Below are 20,689 nucleotides of genomic sequence, written 5' to 3' on the forward strand. Positions count from 1 at the left end.
AAATAGACAAATGGGTCTGCAGTAGCGGATATGTCACAAAGTTCAAACCTACAGCAAGTGACCCAAATTCAAGATCTTTTTTAAGCAACATTTTTCCCTTTTTTATATTCCCCTACTGAGATTTTGTATAAGCATTTGGCTGCTGTGACTTTGACATGTCCTCCTTTTGCACTTCATTGCAGATGTATTGTAATGCAGCTTGGAAACTTTGGAAGGGAAAAAAAAAAAAAAAAAAACACTCCTTTGTGCGTTTTCTTTTCTCAAAAACAAATATATACATAAAGTGAATTTAAAATCCATGACTATACACATAAGAAATGGTGAATAGGCACAAGCAGTGTTGCCAGATTATGTTTGCTCCTTCTTAAAACACTAATTAAAACAGGATATATCCCCAACTTGGCCAGGTTTGATGCACAAAATTTCACTTGTCAAACTCAGTCTGAAAAACATTCAAGACATTTCACATTTTCCACATTTAATCCCTAAACTTCTCCCACCAACATATTATCCTTTTGCATTTATGTCCTTTTTGGATACCTAGATGCATGAAATTCTCCAGACATGGCTGTAAATTGGTATACATCATTTATAATTTTCTATCTCTTGAACAACTTCTGCTGTAAGCCCAGGAATCTGATCCAAGTAATACAACTGCTACTGCAACTTATTAACTACATTTTTCCTTTTCTCCATCCACTCTCTGTACCGGTGTTGACCAATTCAGGGTAAAAGGGAGCTATAGTTTAGTTTATCCAGGAAACCACAAGTACAAGAAAATAACCAACCCCAGATGGGAACAGTAATAAATGTACTCAATATAGAAATGTAGGTATCAGGTTAATTTATAGCTTTGTGAAAAAAAGGATTACAACTACGACAGGCACAGGCAGAACATGCAAACTTGACAAAGACAATAAAAGGACTGAAATTAAAACAAAGCCCTGTAACGGGGAGAGACTGGCATTAACAACTGTAACATAAATCAAAGACATAAATGAGTATATGATAATTAAAGTAGATATTCAACTACACAAAATGAACCCCCCCTCCCTCCATAAAACAGTGTGAAAATTCTGAAATCAGTTTAAAATTTTACTTTTATATGTAGAAACCAACATATAAAGTTTTTATAATACAATGTAGGCCTTCCAGAGGTAATGTCATGACAGGGACTTGTCCACATAAATTTACAACAGGAGCTTCAGCACTATATGGACAATGACAGAGGACCTTTGCACATCAGTGTGCGAATACAGGTAACACTACAGGGTAGCCACAGTCTGCAAGAGAGGGCCCCAAATATAATACTTTTTAAGTACCAGATAAGTGGGGAAGGTAGGGCGCGAGAGTGTTAAGCTGGTAACAGGTGTCCAAGGCATCCGGAGAGATAGCATTTTGTACTTCCTAATAGCTCAGTGGCCCTCACTGTCCTTTGAAGGATAATCCCAAAGACAACCGACAAGAAGTGATTCAGGATATCTGGGAAAATATCCGGCCCTCAACTGTTGAGGGAACAGTCTTCATGCTGTCTGTAGGCTGTTCATTCCCACAGGGATTTAAGAACATTCTAATTTTATCTACCTTGACCAAAGCTTGATCATACATGCTATCTAAGAAATGTACCAATTATTTGGTATACTGGAGACAATAATGATCAAAACACAAAATATCGGGGAGGCACGGTGGCACAGTGGTAGCACTGCTGCCTCGCAGTAAGGAAACCTGGGTTCGCTTCCCAGGTCCTCCCTGCGTGGAGTTTGCATGTTCTCCCCGTGTCTGCGTGGGTTTCCTCCCACAATCCAAAGACATGAAGGTTAGGTGCACTGGCGATCCTAAATTGTCCCTAGTGGTGTGTGTGGGTGTGGGTGTGCGCGTGCCCTGAGGTGGGCTGGCACCCTGCCCGGGGTTTGTTCCTGCCTTGCGCCCTGTGTTGGTTGGAATTGGCTCCAACGTACCCCCGTGACCCTCTGTTAGGATATAGTGGGTTGGATAGTGACTGACTGACATAAAATATCATAAAAGAGAAATCAGTAATTTTTCAAATCAAAAACATAGTACAATTCCTGTGATTCTTCCCAGCCTGAATACATGTAAACGAAGTTGTACAACTGCCAGATCAAAAGAAAAAAATTTAAACAGCTACACTAACACTGGTTCAAAAATGAAAGATTCTAAAGATTTGCACAGATTCTAAAATAAAGAAGTCACACTCTATGCAAGAAAAAGTATAAAATTGGTTAAACCCACTGCCACCTGATTTGGTGCCATCTGCTTCCCAACTGTTCTTGTCAGCCAGTAAAGCAGAGAAGGCATGAAGTCGTTTTAGAAGCAAGCTAAGTTTTATGCAACTTTCATAAATACTAAAGGATGCCATGGCATACGTTTTCAGAAACTTGCGAGTTCACATCTATTTTTGCTGGTTGTTTAAATTCCCATCCATAATGTTATTTCAGTTTGGAATGCAATTCTATGATTCAAATACAACAGAGGAGAAGCAGGGGCTTTGGGAGAAAGACAGCTGGTGAGAGTAAGAGTGATTGATGGTATTATGAAATAAGTACAGGGCCCCATCTGAAGATGGAAGATTCAAATCTGTGAAATCAAATGTTGTAATAGAACTTGACTTGCAATCTGTCCAGTATTTAACGGTTCCTAAATTTCATTATCCAAACCTGGGTAAAACTAATGCAGCTTTGTATTATAACATCCCATTCCCTTATGCATTTGTGTGCCTCTATCTGCCTTGATGTTCATAAAAAAAAGACTAAAGCAGTCAAGTCACACTTATTCCCCCTGACTTAACTGCTGTCCCAACACCTTTAATTTTCAACAATTCCTGCTACTTACTTTGCCTATCAATAACAAATTTTATAAATAGTCTCAAGAGTTCCGATCTGTTTGCACGCTTGATATTCTACTGTTATCTTGATTACTCTGCAAAGTGCCTTGGAATCCTTCAGACATGGTGTTTTAAAAAAATACAATGTTGAATGATATACTAAAGGACAAGGAAAAACAGCAGAAATCACAATCCACAAAAACTCTTAAATTAAAAAAAAGGAAATGGTAAAAGTAAACAGCATATATGGTACTACCTACAGTTTACAAGTGACCAAACTGCTAGAAGTTCTCTTTTTTTGTCATGCTGACAGCTATGTCACACAAAACTGTCAATGCAAAAAACCCTTTAGTGAACACATACGCACACTTAATATAATCTTTATTTAAGAAACTTTCACATACAAGACAACAATGATGAAGAAAATAAGAGGTGAGGAAAAAAAATTCTATTCTGTGCAATAAATTTAAATCCATCTATTAAAAACTATGAAATTTTGGGCAAGCCCAGGAAATAAGAATACTTTCCTAATTTTTCCCCCTCTTATATCTTGACACCTTTACTTTAAGCTACACATGCAATACCTTTAACAGAGGCTGCACTTATATCTGAGTGACCCATTTTTTACACCTGCCTATTTTATTTAAACACAAGTCACTAGACGTCACAGAAAACAACACGTTTTTAAAATGCTGAAAAAGTAAACCGTGTTGCTTCTATAGTAAAGATGCATGACAGATAAAAGGAACAAAGTTAAGAGGATTAAAGATCTACAAAGGCAAAGATGCATAAAGAGACATAATGCGATAGACTGGATCTATGCTAGAGTTTGTAGATACTTAACATAAAACCAAAGCTGAAGAATTTTTTTATGCAAAATAAGGGTATGTGATTCATGTAACAATTCCCAGCACCAGCAATGGAAAAAAGTTGTAATGGCAGACATCGAAAAGTTTGAAGTTTACACTGTTTTAACTAATTTAACCAAATTAAAAATTTACTTAAAAATCATACATTTTTATTTAAAAAAAAAAAAAAGAGTCAAGGTTTCTTACCTGCCACACCCCTACAATAGCATTGGCTATTAAAATAAGTAATATTACAAAAGGTTCCACAAAGGCTGTGATTGTTTCTTCTCCCTCTTCAAACCACGCCAACACCTTAAAAAAATAAAAAAAAAAGGTTAACCAGGTTATTCTACTACTAACAATTCAAAACTCCTGAAAGAAGTTTAAGATTTCTTACAAACATTTAACAAACAATGTACTTGACACCGGTATAGTAAAGACTTCAACAGGAGCCAGTTCATAACATTTTAAAAATTTTGACAATTACATCAGTGTTTACTTGTACAATGATGACAAAGCAAAACAAGATGACAAAACTGAAAATACCCAAATATTTTCAAACAGTAACGTACACATTTTGGTCCCTACAACGTATAATTGAATGGATTAAATTTCTCTAGGCAAGTTCAGAAGCCTCCGCTTGTATACAGAATATAAATTCAGATTATTTCAAATTAGAACATTGGCCTGCGGTGGGCTGGCGCCCTGTCTGGTGGTTTGTTTCCTGCCTTGCGCCCTGTGTTGGCTGGGATTGGCTCCAGCAGACCCCCATGACCCTGTATTTAGGATATAGCAGGTTGGATAATGGATGGATAGATATTGGCACCAGACAGTTATAAATGCTGCTTTTTGCAATTGCTATTTAACTCTTAACTATCATGTTTAGAAGCAAGCAAATATAAAACATAAATGGAAGGGCTTGAACAGAAAATATCTGATTACTGTATAGCAAAAAAAAAAAAAAATTGTTGTAAACAAAAGTGTGCTTCAGCCAGTAAAGTCTCCTGCACAAAACAGTTAATACTATTAAACAGGTCTTATCTATCAACAATGACTGACTATCTGTTATGAAAAATTATATATCAGTGGTACTGCATAGACAGCAAATGAGCATGAAGCATGTGGTCCATTAAGTAACTTATAATCACACAGACCCAAGGAACAAACAAATATAGGTCCATAAAAAAGTAGCCAAAAACGATCACTATGGAGCAAACTGACTGACTTACTTGGGGACAAGATCTATAAGGCCTTATTTGCCACAGAGAAGATTAACTTTGAACCAACAGAGTTAATCAACATGTAAGAACTTTGTTAATAAACAACAGGAATATAGCATGTATATGCCTGCTTAACCACTTTTGCACAGAGGTACCCTTAGGGGTAAATATATGTGAATGCCACCCAAAATACTACAGTAACAACATTTACTTTGACCAGTCATTGTGCTCACCCCCTTTTTCTCTTGACGCTTTTTCTAAGTCCGGCCCTTCGGTTTCTCTTCTGATAACATTTTTTACTTGTAAAATGAAAATGAAATGCTCTCCAGAAAAACGTCCTACTCTGATCCTAACCAACCTCCCAAATCTCAGTGAAAACCTGGTGTTCTGTATTATCTGAAATGGGTGGGAGACATTTCTCTCTGCTAAGATCTGTTACAATTTTTCTTCCTCAATTTGGAATTAATTCATTAATTTAGTCCTAAATTAGGCATGCAGGACATGTTCTGAAACTTTTTTTTTTAATATAAAGAATCAATTATATACCTATCAAAGTTGAGAGGAAGCAAAGGGTTGAGTTTGACCATTTTTCTCTGTAAAATATAGTTTTAACCACTATTCTTTTTTTATGACGTTTTACCTTTAAAAAAAAAAAAAAAAAAAAAAAAAAAAAAAACACACAAGCTTAGTTTTGTAATACTTTATCTCCATATGTCTTTAAAAGAAGAGACCAACATCTGTGCTTCAACTTATAATAATCAGATGCCGGCAACTACAGTAATCTTGAACATCATTCTGATTATGCAATACTAAATATGCAATTGCAGCTGTTGACAAATTAAATCTCCATCGGGTGTCTTTCCCTTGGCACCAATGTTGTACAATTTCAATGCACACCTCTGGGATTTTGAGATCATATCATTTGATGGCTCACTGCTTACAGTCATACAATAATTTACCAAAACAAAAGGGCTAATGCCTTAGTGCTGCAATGATCTTCAATAAGTCACGTACTCTTCATACACTATGATCCAACAGCTAACCAAAACTAACATTCCCTTTTATTTAAAACAAAAAATAAATTTGAAAAGCCGATCACTACTGTCTCAAACTTAACTGGACAATGTAAAACACACGAAAGCCATGGTTTGATGTTTCATAGGTTCTGCAATAATAAACATGCCAAGAGTAAATAAGTCATTGCACTACATTACACCACATTTTAATGCATTTTTACATTTTTGACAATTAACGATGACACAAATTCATCAGGTTTATGTAGTTAATGTAAACCAATGTTTTGGATACACAAGATAGATTTTCATAACTTAAGGATTGTTTTCAGGTTACTGCAGTCCACTATAACCTTATAGGAATAATAAAGTTCTAACACCACCACACAGGAATTTCTCATAGCATGCTTGGTTTTCACTCCTAGCTTAAACAAACAGATTAATTAAACTTTATTAATCCCAAGGGGAAATTCAGATGCATACAGAAGCAGAAACAGAAACAAGAACAAATAATAGCCAATCAATCAAATTATCTTAATACATAATTCGCCTGCCTCCTCACTCACGTACGTCCATCCGAAGCCGAATGCGCAGTCGTCTTCTGCGCAGCTGCCCGAAAAACCTTACGAGACCCACATTCAACCCCAACATCGCGGCAGGCAGTGGATTTACGGCCGCAGAAATTCAAAGAGAAAGGTGACTTCGATTAAAGCTCTAGAGGCCTGAAAGGCGATTTCGACTACAGCTCGAGGCCTAATTACACATTCTGATTCAATTACGCACTCATTCAATACACCTATATCAGGTTTGTGGTGCTTATACTTTATTACTATTCCATATTGTACTGGAACATTCATCATTCAATATTATGCTATAGGCCTGGAAAATTCATCAACTAACAGTACAAGCCTGTACAGTAATGAGTAAAGCGGACTACAATCATTATGAAACAACTTCTTCGTTACTTATCATTTGTTCTTCATACACTGCTGACATAAACTCGTGCCCGTTTCATCTTACGTTGTCGAAACGGGCTCTTTGTCTAGTATGTACATAGATAAATAAATAAATAAAATAAATGTATATTGTTCAAATATGTCACAATGGTATTTAAAAAAGGGCGACATGGTGGCGCAGTGGTAGCGCTGCTGCCTTGCAGTAAGGAGACCTGGGTTCACCCTGCGTGGGGTTTGCATGTTCTCCCAGTGTCTGCGTGGGCTTCTTCCAACAGTCCAAAGACACGCAGGCTAGGTGCATTTGCGATTGTAAATTGTCCCTAGTGTGTGCGTGTGCCCTGCAGTGGGAATATAAATTCAGATTATTTCGAATTAGAACATTGGCCTGCGGTGGGCTGGCGCCCTACCCGGGTTTTGTTTCCTGCCTTGCACCCTGTGTTGGCTGGGATTGGCTTCAGCAGACCCCCGTGACCCTGTAGTTAGGATATAGCGGGTTGGATAATGGATGGATTTTTGGTATTTAAAAGGTATTTTAAAAAAAAAAATGCCCCAAGAAGAAGCACTGAAATGCCTGATAGCAGTGGGCAGAAAAGACCCTCAGATGTGCTTCTTAACACACAGTGGCATAATGAGCCTGTGGCTCCTGGAAGGTAGTTTTCCATTATGGTATCCAACTTTGCCACCATCCTCTTTTCTACAGCAGCTTCCAGTGTGTCCAGGGTTCACCCTGTGATGGAGCAGGCTTTTCCGATACATTTATTCAGGCATTGTGTTTCTTTGGAGATTAAGTTGCTTCCCCAGGGGACTACAGCATAGAACACCACACTGGCTACTCTGGACTAATTGAACATTTCCAGTAGCTTGCTGTCTCCTTAGCAAGTATACTCTGCTCTGACTTTTGTGAATGAGGTGGAGAAAAAAAAAAAAAAAACATTCTCTGGAAAGATGTGTTGCAGACAGAAACCAGATACATGATGCTGTCCCAGGCAATGCAGATTAAAGAATACTGGAATAAGAACATCTTATCTATTCAAATTATCTATTTGAAAGGCAAATGAAAACTCAAGAGTTTCCATTAGTGCCACCTCAGAAAGGTTACTTACTCTCAAAAGAGAGAGAGTTTAAAAAAAAACAAAAAAAAAAAAAAAAACACTCCACTGCTAATGCATCAGATTGCCCGACTAACAACCCCTGTACTGCCTCATGATACACTAAACAGCACCTTCCTTCATGATGAAGACCCTCCCTGATGAGATGGGTAAGATGGCAAAGGAGAAGAAACCATACCTGCGGTATGTGCTCCTCATAGAACACCCTGCTCTCATGATTCCATAATGGACTTGACTCCCTAGCCATCTAAGGCCACACAAATAACTTTGGCCCTCATTATTTTTGTATCATGTAACCATTGAAGATCATCACACAGTCTATGGAGAGGGGGAAAAAACCCACACAAAAAGTTGATTCTCTGAAAAGAAACCAAACTGAGACAGGGGTTTATTTTCCAAAAAACTACAAGAAAGAAAAAATAAACGCTTTTATACACAAACAACACGACAATACATCAGAAAGTGGAAGCTGAACTACCACTTAGCCATAATAGCATCAAGACTAAAAGAAGGTATGCATACTCACACAATAGCACCACCACACTATACGGATATTGAAACTTCAAATCAAGTTCTGTGGTACACAAGCACCTTCTGCTAGGCTGTTTCCTAATTTGCACCCAGTGAAACCCTGAATTGCATCGTATCCTCAGATTGCACTGTAGATTAGACAATGCAATTTGAGGAAAGGAATGGTTGGAGACATCTAGAACTGGTTAACCATCAGCACCACATCCACTTAGGCAACATGTCTAGTAGGGTTCTACTTAAGGTAAAAGAACACCACATGAAGGCTAAACTGACGTATTCAATACATAAGCACTGAAGAAAGCCAAACTAGAAATCTTAAAAGCTTATCTGACTTTTTAATAAAATACTAGTGAGGACCTAGTGATTTTCACTCCAAGTGACTCATTTGGTTATTGAGAAATTAGCTGATCTAAAAAAACATTTTTGTCCAGAATCTGCTTTTATAAGTTTTATGTTAATTTAATTATAGTGCTCTTTTATACAAAGTATTAAGGCACTTGAGAAATTGCACTTTTGAATCATCATTTGGCTGCTGAACTTCATTTAAAGCAGAAAGTGGAGTAATATTCTGAGGTGGTGTCCTGTACATGAAGAACAACAACAGATGTGTATGTTGTCCACCTTAAGCTTCAAGTACAAGAGAGGTGCTTCTGACAGAAATTAAAAGATAAAGAACTCAGATATTTTCACTTTGACATGTAGTTGAAACATGTGTCAGTGTACAGTGAGTGAGCCTGTGTTTAGTACAGCAGCTCCCATTTTCATTAGAAAAGGAAGAAAAAGGAACGAAGATTTTGCCCTAGAAACTAGAAGCAATGTTTTAGAACTCAATTACAAAAACAAAGTAACTGCACATGTGATTTAGTTACCTATTACAAAATTTAAAAACATTACAAACAGACGTCACTGGCCAACATTTACTATTAAATCCTAAGACCATATATGAACCTTAATGAAACTTAACAGAAATATTGCCAAATTTGATCATTTTCTTGTGTTTTATAATTACATTTAGTCCTTCATACACTGAAGTAAATAACATCTAATCCCTCCAAACCCCCCCCCCCACCAAAAATTACTGCCCCGAGCCCCTGAAGACATTTTGTTTTGAACACTCAAATTATCTATAGCATAAAGCTTTGCTACTGGATTCCACACAGCACTGAAGTGCATGTGTGTGCGACTGAGCCCGACAAAGAACCAAAATAAAGCCCACCACGCTGGTTTCTAACCTTAATGCGTAGTGGTGCTGCCATAATCACAGTCTCCCTGTAACCCTAAACTTGGCCAATTAAATTTATTGCTAAACACATGCAGGATTAAATGAGTATTTTAAGTTTTATTCAGTTCTTTCCACTTGACTGCACACTATGCTTAACCTCTTCCTCAGCTGTCACCAGATGGCTGGAGCATGCATGTGCAAGATATTCCACTAACAGCAAAGTTTTTGCAAACAAAGGCAATAATTACAAAAATTATATTTTTTTTTCTTTAAATCGAATGGAAGAAATAAGCTTCCATAGTAAAGCATAACTGGTTTTAAATAACTCGGGTATTTTTACTTCAATAAAATAACTGTTGCGTTGGGTTTCTTTTACTAATAAATGTGAACATTTCATTAGAATTGTGGCATATAATTAAGGAGACTTTTTATTTTAAGTGTATTATGGCTAAATATTTCTGTACATGTTTTACTAGTTGAAAGGTTAAGGAGATGTTATTTAATATTTTTATGGTCAGATAACAACAAAGCCTACACAATTTCAATTAAAAAAAAAAAGGAATAGGTAACACCTCTGGTTTGCAGTTTAATTATAAAAATTTTAATACAAACAATGTATTCTACATTATGCAGTAGCTTAGCAACCAATTTTAGTAACATGAGATCTGCAATCGATATTGAACCTACAAAAAACTGATTAGAGAATCCCTATAAAGTACCATATGCACGTCTAAAGACAATCTCAATAAATGACACAAAAAATACTTGCATTTCTGATACATAGAGGAACATTTAAGAATTAAGATTGTAGTCTTCATTCCAGACACGTGCACGGTTACATACATTTCACTACAATGCCAGGCTTTAACTTCTTTCTATACAGCCATTAAAAGATATTGGTAACAATATTAGGTTACAGAAACTCATATCACAATGAATCTGAATATTTTGCATTCCCCACAGATTCAATTTTTTAAAAATATTAAGCTTATTATAAAGCTAACTACATCATTAGCTACGCACCATTCAGGATGATCAGAAATTACCTGTTTCCAAGCCTATTAATGTACGCTTTGAAAATAAAGTTTAAATGCATTTTTGTCAACTGTTTATGAAACTAAAAACCTAAATTTTTGCAAAACTTTCCATTTGCCTACACACCTTAAAGATCTGCACAGAAATGGCTAACAATGTGTTAATCTTGAAATTCTAGTATGTATTTCTTTTTCCACCTAAAAATCACCTCCAGCAATCTTTCAGATTTAGAACTGCTGCATTATCATAGAAACTGCAGGCCAAGCTGCAAGGATGTAGCGCTACAAATGGATACTGTGCCCACAGCTGAAGGTCACTGCCCAAATTTGGTCAACTACAGGATCCTCAATGCTGTCATCACTTGTGTAACTGTCAAGAGCGACAACTGCCACCTTGCTATTATCAGAATTGAAGGCTGGCGAGACAACTGGAATACTATTCCAAGCACCAGTTATATCTGCCTGTTGTAACTAAAGACAAAGAAAGGAAAAATCCACATGGTAGGAGTCTAGTCAAGCCAAGCAGCAGTTCCATGCAAGGATGCAAATGAAAAACAGGGAATTGCTGATTCAAAAAATTAAGGAATGGCATATATGCAGTTTCCACCTGATAAATAATGCACCTGCCCAAAGCTACACATAAAGAATAATTATTATGTACCTCACAGAGATTACTTCAAATTACTTCTTATCATTTTGTTTAAAAAAAAAAAAAAAAAAAAGCAAAAAAAAAAATTTAATTATATGAAGTTGCTTTAGTCTACTATATGTCTAGAACTCAAAAAAGTGGATCAGACTTTAAAAATGTCATACTGTATCTGGCAAATCGTTAATTTTGAGTAATATGTTCAGATTCTGTGCATTGCTGCCTTAATAACTATTTACCTGCCTCAAATAACTGCTTCAAGTTAGAGGTACCTGCTTCAAAATATTTAAAAATGTGCCATCATTTGACAAATACAGTCCAAAACACCAGCAAATACAATTATACAAAAAACTGAAAGCAATTATCAAGAGTTGTGAAAAGTTTAAATATTCTTTTCACCAGTAAATTTTAATTCAATTAATCTCAGTCAGCTATTCTCTGTCAACCATCCGTTACCATTAACATACTACAACTGTGCTTTGCATGGAGCTACTTTTATTTTCTAGAACATATTTAGTAATATATAAAAGGACAAATTTAAATCTGCCAGTTATTTGATAGGATGTTAATTTTGCCAGTGTTAAGCCCAAGAATTTTATAATGAAAAAAATTAACAGTAAAATTTAATAACTCAAACCTGCTAGAATGCGCATTATGAGCTTAAGAAACTAACATTCTTTACACTGAACAAAAAAATCACAACCTTAAGAATTCAGGATTCAATAGTTTGATATATTCACTACAACCACAACACATATTGTCTCCTGACTGTTTTCTACATATCCCAGGTTCAGAACACACAAGTAATTTGTTCAGTTCCTGTCATTTACCATTAAACTTATGGTTGAAACAGGTTTAACACTTCCTCTGAAATGCTTTCAAACTAGTGTGAACAAAAAATAATGAAATGAGATTAATTAGGTATGTAATCCATAAACATAAATTTAAAGAGGAACACTGCAGCAATACACATTACATTATTACAACAGTAAACTGCTATACAGTCAGAAGCTGACAAACAGTTATAAAGATAAACTGATCCATTTTCTCTCAGAACCCACTTTAACAAGGAAGAGATTTTTAGGAGGGGAAGACTTTCTACCAACAGTCAAGAACACAGGAGAATAACCAACCTCAAATGATGGTCTAATACAACTAAAATCTATTTTTCCCAGTTAAAATAAACTTGGAAAAAAAAAAAAAAGTTTACTGCCAAACCTCAGTCATTTGTTAGATTAACTATGGATTAAAGAATTGGCAGAGTGTTATGTTTTGTTATAAAGGGGCCCAGGCTCCCTGAAATCACTGGATTCAGGAATTGGATAGACGATAAAATGACAATACAGCACACAGTACGGAGAAAAAAAAAACCATCATGCCAATAGTGATTATTGGTTCAATAAGTTGATCAGCCAAAGGCCACATGTCTGCTGTCACCTCCATTTACAAATGTAATCAACTTTGTACACTAGTAGAAAGTTCTAGAAAACAAGACAAGATATGCAACAGAATCAGTCACTAAAAAAGCAATAATTCATCTATTCTTTACAAAGAGGGCCGTAAGAGAAGAGAAGAGGCAACAAATCAGGAAATTAAGATTATTTTTTCGTTATTGAAATACTGGGGTAAAAAAAGAAAAGTAACAATTGTTATAGCTCCAGGATAAAAACTGTAAATTGAGGACAATTTTAAAGTTTCTTTACAAAATGAGTCTCCAATGTTACAAGAACACAACATTTATAAAAGAAATGATAGACAATGGTTACTTCACAGCTTGTAAAAGCCTTTAAACAAATTAATTTAAATATAGAAACTAATCACTGTGCTCGGGTTATTCAGAATCAAAAGGTACGTTCATTTTATTCCTTAATCTATGTATTTTGTGAATCTGCAAGATACAATGCCCCTGAGCTTATCCCGTTTTGGAAACATTCTAAATATAAGTGCAAGTTTATGGTCATGGGGATTAGAGCATATCCCAGCATCTCTGGTTGCAAACCACGGCCCAACAAAAGGTAAGACGCCACTTAAACACAGGGCTCACAAATTCTAATAATTTCTGTTACTCAATATGCTTAAATATCAGAAATATTTTAAAGCAAATACAATATGACTTAATGTCTATATATATTATATTATATATATATATATATATATATATATATATATATATATATATATAATAAAAAAAAACTATTGTATCGAGCCACACTTTATTCTAAGTTCTCTACTACTGTGTGTGTCTTAATAAAACAATCCTGAAAGAAAATGAATGCTGTCTCTTTCTTCATATCCTTCCAAATTTGAATGCTTTTTCTGTTCAAACTCAAGGAAGGACCCTACACTGCATCACTTAATAATACATTTCATTTATTTGTAGGCGCCTTTCTAAACACTCAAGGTCACCAAACAATGGATAAAACACAGATTATTAACAAAACTAAAAATACAAAAATTAAAAATCAGATAGAGGAATTATAATCAAAGAGAAAAAGCACTCTTAAACAAATGAGTTTTAAGTTTAGATTTGAAAAGTGAGAATGATTCAATATTTCTAAGCTCAGATGGTAGCGAGCTCCAGAGGTGGGGAGCAGAGCAAAACTGAATTGTGATAAGTGTCTGGAAAGCTCAGGTGCCCAAAGATGGATATAGACAAACTAATGTTCATCTGTATTTTAATAAGGATTAAAGTTACCTCATGTACTGAAGACAGTGAAACATGTTTTATAAATCACTTAAAGATACAGCAGCATTATTTATTGTATTGTCTCTATGCACATTTGAAACACCTTAAACATAAAGGGAACTGCTGATGCACAGGAAAGATTAGCACAGGTCATTACCTTAAACCTGGATAGTGAAAGCCACTATTTAAAAGCATTAGGAAGAGGAAGATTTCCACCCATCATATACAAACATTTTCATTACAACACCACTTTTATGGTTGGAGACCAGGACTGGCTTTGTCGATTAAAAAAAAAGGAAAGTTGATTGTAGATGGGAAGGGCAACCTGGTCACAGTGACCCTCAAAACAAAATAAAAAGTCAACGAGATCACCAAAGGTGTAGCATTTTAAGCCTTTTTATTTTACATAAAACCTAGTTATTTTGGAAGGCACAGTAATGAACGCCTCATGCTTCCAGCATCTCACATTCAACATGCTGTCCCCATATATTTCTAGCATTTTCCTACCACATACCCACAGATCTTTCATTTATATTAGTTGCCGATTCCAAAATGGCCCTGTGTGCATGTGCAAGCACAAGTGGAGCCTGCAGAAAGATGTATCCTGCACTTTCCCCCCGTGCTATCAAAATAGTCTTGAGCCCAACCATGACCCTAAACTGGATTAAGATGGCATGTTGTGTTTTCCACCTAGAAAAAACTATTCCTAACAACAAGCATTTATACTTTTCTGATAAATGGTAACAAAGACTTAAGTGACGGAAAAATAAATGACATCATTAGAAAGAAAGAAACTGGCTTGAAGGAAGTAACTGGCTACCTTGCCATGTGCAATGTGACACACTGTCAATTGAATATTAAGTTGAAAGAAGAACAGAAAGCAAATTAAGTAAGAAAACGCAGCATTCTACACTGTATGTTGTAAAAACACAAAGCACATGACCACATCTGACACACAACTTTAAAAGCCTGCGTACTGGTAATTTGAGAATTCAACTGCCCAGTACCTAAACACATTCCACTAACAGGAAAAGACCTCAAAATTATGAGATGGTTGAACAACTTGCAGATATACATACTTGAAAAAGGAACCTGCAGTCAAATACAGCTTTGCTAACCGAGAGAACCAAAACTCAACATCCAAGTTGTTAAGAAGTAAAATGCGAGATGGCAAAAATATTAAAACACCACCCTGAGCAAACGTAGAATGCTCTACATATTAATTTACTTTCAATAATAAGGCCAATTAACATCAACAACATTTCTGGGCGGCACTGTGGCCCAGTGGTAGCACTGCTGCCTCGCAGTACGGAGACCTGGGTTTGTTTCCCAGGTCCTCCCTGCGTGGAGTTTGCATGTTCTCCCCGTGTCTGCGTGGGTTTCCTCCCACAGTCCAAAGACATGCAGGTTAGGTGCACTGGCAATCCTAAATTGTCCCTAGTGTGCGCGTGTATGCCCTGCAGTGGGCACGATTTGTTCCTGCCTTGCGCCCAGTGCTGGCTGGGATTGGCTCCAGCAGACCCCCTGTGACCCTGTAGTTAGGATATAGCGGGCTGGACAATGACTGACAACATTTCTACATTCTATGCTGTCTTCTACTTTAGATTCATTAAGTGGGACAGCAGTAGGACTACGTTTTTAAATTTGCTATCAAAATTAAACAGCGCAATTGAGGAATAATATTAGACCTACACAATGATCAAATGTCTACCACAACAAGAAAGGCCCTCTACCCTCACTGGGAAGAGTGAGAGAAAAAAAAAAAAAACACCAAACATTGCCATGTAATAATCAATTTTAAATAATTATATGCACGTTTCCGGAATGTAAAAACCAGCTGGGAAGAAAGGTGGGTGCAGTTGACCAGGGAGAAGGACAATACCACACACTTTCTCTGAACCTATATGAGATAAATACAAATTAGACGTGCTTTCTGATTCACTGATTTCCAGCACCACACTGGCTGAGCTAAGAACATAATGCATGCTGTGGAATCTTCACAACTTCCCAAAATAATCAAAGACACAAAACATGCAACATCACAGCTTGAATCCCTTCAGGACAGCCTCTCAATAATTTACTTATTCTAAACAGTAATACAAATAGTAGAAGGATGCCCAATAAATAAACCACTGTCCTTACATATATTAATAAAAGAGGCAAGCAACCTACTGAAAAGTACACAACCACATCATTTGCTATTAGTAGCATGAATTGTTCATGCATCAATAATGTTGGAGAAACTTATTTGCTCTCCCTGTTGGACTCATCTTTAGAGACATTTTTACAATATGATATTGCAAATAAGGATGCTACCTTCTACTAATTATATCTATGTTAAGCAAGATTGGATAAATGTGTTACTTATTCATTAATATTCTTGCCTAATCTTAATTTTTCTTTGCTTGTAGCTTTCTCTTTGACATCTTGTAAAGCACTTTGACCTACACGGTTTGTATGAAAATGTGCAGTAGAAATAAACGCTGTTGTTGTCTGTCAAGTGCTTTTCTCTCTTAACATCCTAAAAGTTGAAAAGGATAAATAAGCCTTCCCCGCAACCCCATAAGCAGTTACCTATTCATCACAAGGTTGCATTATTCAGCGGGTTGGAAAATGGATGGATGGATGGATGAATTTATGTTGTTGTAGGTCAGCCAAAGCGCATAACTGATCTTTATGTTATTTTGTAAATATGACAGTTGTATGATGCATTAAATAAGCTTCTACTGGTCCATTCAGATTCTGAATCCAGTGTTATCAGTACTAGGTTGGGAGAAATCAAAGCTTGAGAATTATGCTACCCAAAGAGTCCCTGGGGTTTTTTTTTGGTTTGTTTTTTTTAAAAGGCAAAATGCCTTTACAAAACACAACTGCACCATTAATATACAGAATAATAAATGTTATTATTTCTTTCCCTTAATAAACTTACTCATTTCAGTGCAGACTTGTGTTCAATCAGTTAGAAGGCACACTAATGTCAAGAAAGTGATCAGGACATAACTGGAGGCTGAGCAGTCACCAAGTTAAACTAAAACGAAAATGTGCATTAAATGAAGCAAAACAAACCTAATTAAAATTATACTTACAAAAGATATGCAAGCTGCCAATAGAAGAATTCGAACTAGTAAATCTTCAAACTGTTCAATTACAAGCTCCCACAATGATTTTCCTAGAAAATTACAAAAAAATAAAGTACTGTATCATAAGAAAATTAAATATATAAATGAAAAAGGGGGGTGGGGGGGCAGAACAAACAACACTTACCTTCTTCAGCTGGTAGCTCTGCAGATCAGTCCAGGTCAATGAGATCATGCCAGAAAAGAAAATTAAAAGAAATAGAGACACCAAAATTAGAATCACTTATACTTCGTGTAACGTTACACAAACATTAACTTATTTCATGTTTTTTTTTTTTGTAGGTAAACAACATACATTATAAACAGACGCAGAATAGAGAGAATGGTGTGTAATTGAAGTCAGATTTCTGTATTTTTCGCTAGCCAACAAATGCAGAGCTTTTCGTTATTCGATTGTGCTTTTAGAAGGATGGAGTAGCGCCTCCTTCAAGGTCGACTCCTGCTTTATGCCCACAGCTTCAAGGACAGGACCCACTAAATTAGGTCAAGAAATTGGTCAGTAATGAAAGGGAAAAAGAATGAAAACTATCATCAGGTTGAAATATAAACCACAAGACTCCCTAGTGCGGCATCAAATCTCTAGACTAAGTCTACTCGCGGCAAGTATGGGAACGAATCATGGCGCTATATAACCGGGGTTTCCCCTACGGAAAATGCTAATTTATTGCATCCGCCGTGGCGTTTACTTCAACAGATGGTCACTTTTAAATGACTGCTGGGGGGTGGAGATGTTCCCAGGGCATGGGGGTCGTTGAGCACACACACAATTCATCCCCTAGACCCCGACATCAAATACCTCACAGAAGTCCCTTCTACGGGACAATGCGTATTAAACAGTTCTTAAAGAAGCTAATCATTAATCGAAATGGAAAACTTGAGGTAAAAAGAAAAACCGAAGATGGTGCGCTGCGAGAACATCCCGACCTTGTCTGTACAAGAGGGCCGCAGCCCCGTGAAATCCTACACCCTTGGGAGCCGGCTGGATTATCCAACCGGGAGCCCAAACTGCGAAAAAAAAAAAAAAGGGAGACACGAGGTTTAAGATGACGTCAGCTATCTCCACGAGTCCGTTTCCCCCCCCCCCCATCTTCTTTCCAGTCAGGGTGTCTGAGTCGTCGCCCGTAGTTACCGGCGAGGCCTGGTGGCGGAGCGAGTGAATAAGCAACCGACTAACCGGCCGGCATGCAGCGTGGCGGGAGGACGTCAGACAGAGAACGAGTGAGCGACGGCGTGTGTGTGTTTGGTGGCTGCGGGCACGCGCGTGGACGTCAAGGAGAAAAAGGGGGAAAAGTAGTTAAGAAATTAAAGGAGGCCAAACCAGAACTTACCATTCGGGCCAAACTTCTCCTTTTGCTTTTTCACCTGGTCCAGGCTTAGCCCCGTGCTTTCATTCACGCTGAAATAGGCGAAAACTTCATCCACCGTCTTGGTGTGCGCGTTCTCCATGCTGGATTACCGCCGTCGACACGGTCTGGGAACTCGGACGGGTACGTATCTTGTATGCCTCGCTCGCTCTCTTCGCTCCCTCTGTTTGCCAGTCTTTTTTCTTTTCGGAGAGGGTGCCTCGCCGGCCTCTGCACGTTACTTAAACGGACAGCACTAACATGTATGCTTGTTCTAATGACAATTTACATGAAACAAAGTAATAAAAATAAAAATCAACTCCAATAGAAAACACGAAACAGCCCGCAGGAGCCGGCACAGTTAACTTGCTTCTCGATCTCCGTACACGCGCGTGCGTGCGCCGAGTTTCACTTCCGACAATCTGTGAAGGAATCTCTGTCGTTTTGTCTTCCAAAGCCGCCGTTTGCTGCGATGCCCTTGAATCGGTACGTGCTTTTAAAAAAATATATTTATATATATTTATCCTTTTTTTTTTTTTTTTTTTTTTCTCCTTTCTTCGGCAGCCCGGGCAGTTATCGCTTTCCGGCTGCGGCTCCTGTCAGTGGCTGGGCTCTGCAGCGCCTATCGCGTTTTATTGAATGTGTCTCACAGCGGCCCCCCTGTCGACTCGCTCCGCATGTGGAGTCCGTTCATTGGCTGCACCGAGTCCGGAAATCTCCTTTCCGCACCCTACCCCTCCCTCTCGTGTTCTCTCTCTCTCTCTCTCTCTCGCTCGCTCGCTTTCTCCCCCGCTTTAGTCTTTTCAAAGTCTTGGATCAGCTGATTAAAGCTTTTTTATACATCGATCGGTATCCCGGATGGATGACGCAGGCATCTCTTTTTTTATTTTCAATGGGGTCTTGTTCCCGTTCCCATTCCCAGAGCGACAAGCTTCATTGCCATGTCACCCAGAAGTCTTCCTAAAAGTACTTCCATGCACTCCAAAGTGCAATCTTAAGACTGTGAAATCTACACGCTCTGAGTCACTTTTATTATGCTTTAAGCTAAGGGTCCATCTGGCTCCTAACTAAATTGTCCCCACAATGTCTTCCAATCCATGTTTGCTGTAAGAACGTGACTGGACATCTTGTCCCATAATTGCGCTTTAAATAGAAAAAAAAAATTGTAAGTGTCCAGAATGAGAAGGGTCCGTTCCTTTCAGCTAGGTGTTCCTGTCAAAAGTTCACAATTTAAACCATGTAACTAAGGAATTTATTCCATGTAAGGAAATCCTTAAGAACATATTTCCAGCTGAAAAGTGTCACACTTTCGAGGGATGATCTATATTTATTTTTAGAAATTGTCCCACCCCTAATGTTTCTTTTGTATTTTTTAGATGGTAGAGAGGGAGAGAGAGACAGAGAGAGAGAGATTCACATATGTTTTCTATTAGAAAACTCAAAGAAAAAACACAGGAAAAAAATGCCAGGTCAACGTGAAGTCAGGAGGTAAAAAGTAGCAGATGAAATCCCTAAAATAACCGTGTCACTTTTAATTGGAATCATAGGTTCACCTGTTGCTTGGAAGGTGGTTCCAGACTGCAGTTTTCTCTGTCAGAAGATACTGATTCTAGGTTGAAAGACACGCATATTTTCAGTCGTGTGAAAAAGTAAGTACACCCCATGGGACTGTTGACTTTTCCAACATTCTGAACAGGCATAACAGTAGATCGTCCTAAAAACAGTTCCTACAGATAAAGAAGGAATGAGGTAAAGCATTTGACATGTGCAGTTGAAACTCTCTGATAACCAACCATTTGAATAACCTTTCCTGAATAATTTTTTTTTTAATGCCAAATTCATAAACTAAATTCTTCTTAGCTCAACAATTTCCATTCTTTTTCTGTCTGTCTCTCTCCCTCTCGACCCCTGCTTTAGCCTTTTCAGTCTTGGATCGGCTCATTAAAGCTTTTTATACATTGCTCAGTATCCCCGATGGATGACGTTGGCATGTCTCTCCTTTACTTTTTATGTGAGGGGGAGGCTCCAGTTCCTAGAACAACAAGCTTCATGGTCATGTCGAGACATTTTCCACAATGTAGTTCCATGCACTCCAAAGTGCA

The 20,689-nt window shown here is 37.4% G+C and overlaps 1 protein-coding gene across 2 annotated transcripts in view; it reads right to left on the bottom strand.

Annotated features, from left to right (window-relative positions):
• LOC114668460 (sarcoplasmic/endoplasmic reticulum calcium ATPase 2) overlaps positions 1-19,352 on the bottom strand; it is a 63,671-nt gene extending 44,319 nt beyond the window's left edge. Inside the window, exons 1-4 of one of the 2 annotated variants that reach the window (XR_007933890.1) lie at positions 18,573-19,352; positions 17,372-17,389; positions 17,194-17,276; positions 3,898-4,002 (exon numbers count right to left, since the gene is read on the bottom strand). Coding sequence is in view for 1 of the 2 variants with exons in the window: in XM_028824219.2 (XP_028680052.1) it covers positions 3,898-4,002; positions 17,194-17,276; positions 17,372-17,389; positions 18,573-18,690 (324 nt within the window). In the remaining variant the exon portion in view is untranslated. The remainder of the gene's footprint in view (positions 1-3,897; positions 4,003-17,193; positions 17,277-17,371; positions 17,390-18,572) is intronic. The other variant, XM_028824219.2, reaches the window with a different exon arrangement.
• Positions 19,353-20,689: the final 1,337 nt, after the last annotated feature.

The sequence above is a fragment of the Erpetoichthys calabaricus genome, chromosome 18 (genome assembly GCF_900747795.2).
Source record: "Erpetoichthys calabaricus chromosome 18, fErpCal1.3, whole genome shotgun sequence".
Classification (NCBI taxonomy): Eukaryota; Metazoa; Chordata; class Cladistia; order Polypteriformes; family Polypteridae; genus Erpetoichthys; species Erpetoichthys calabaricus.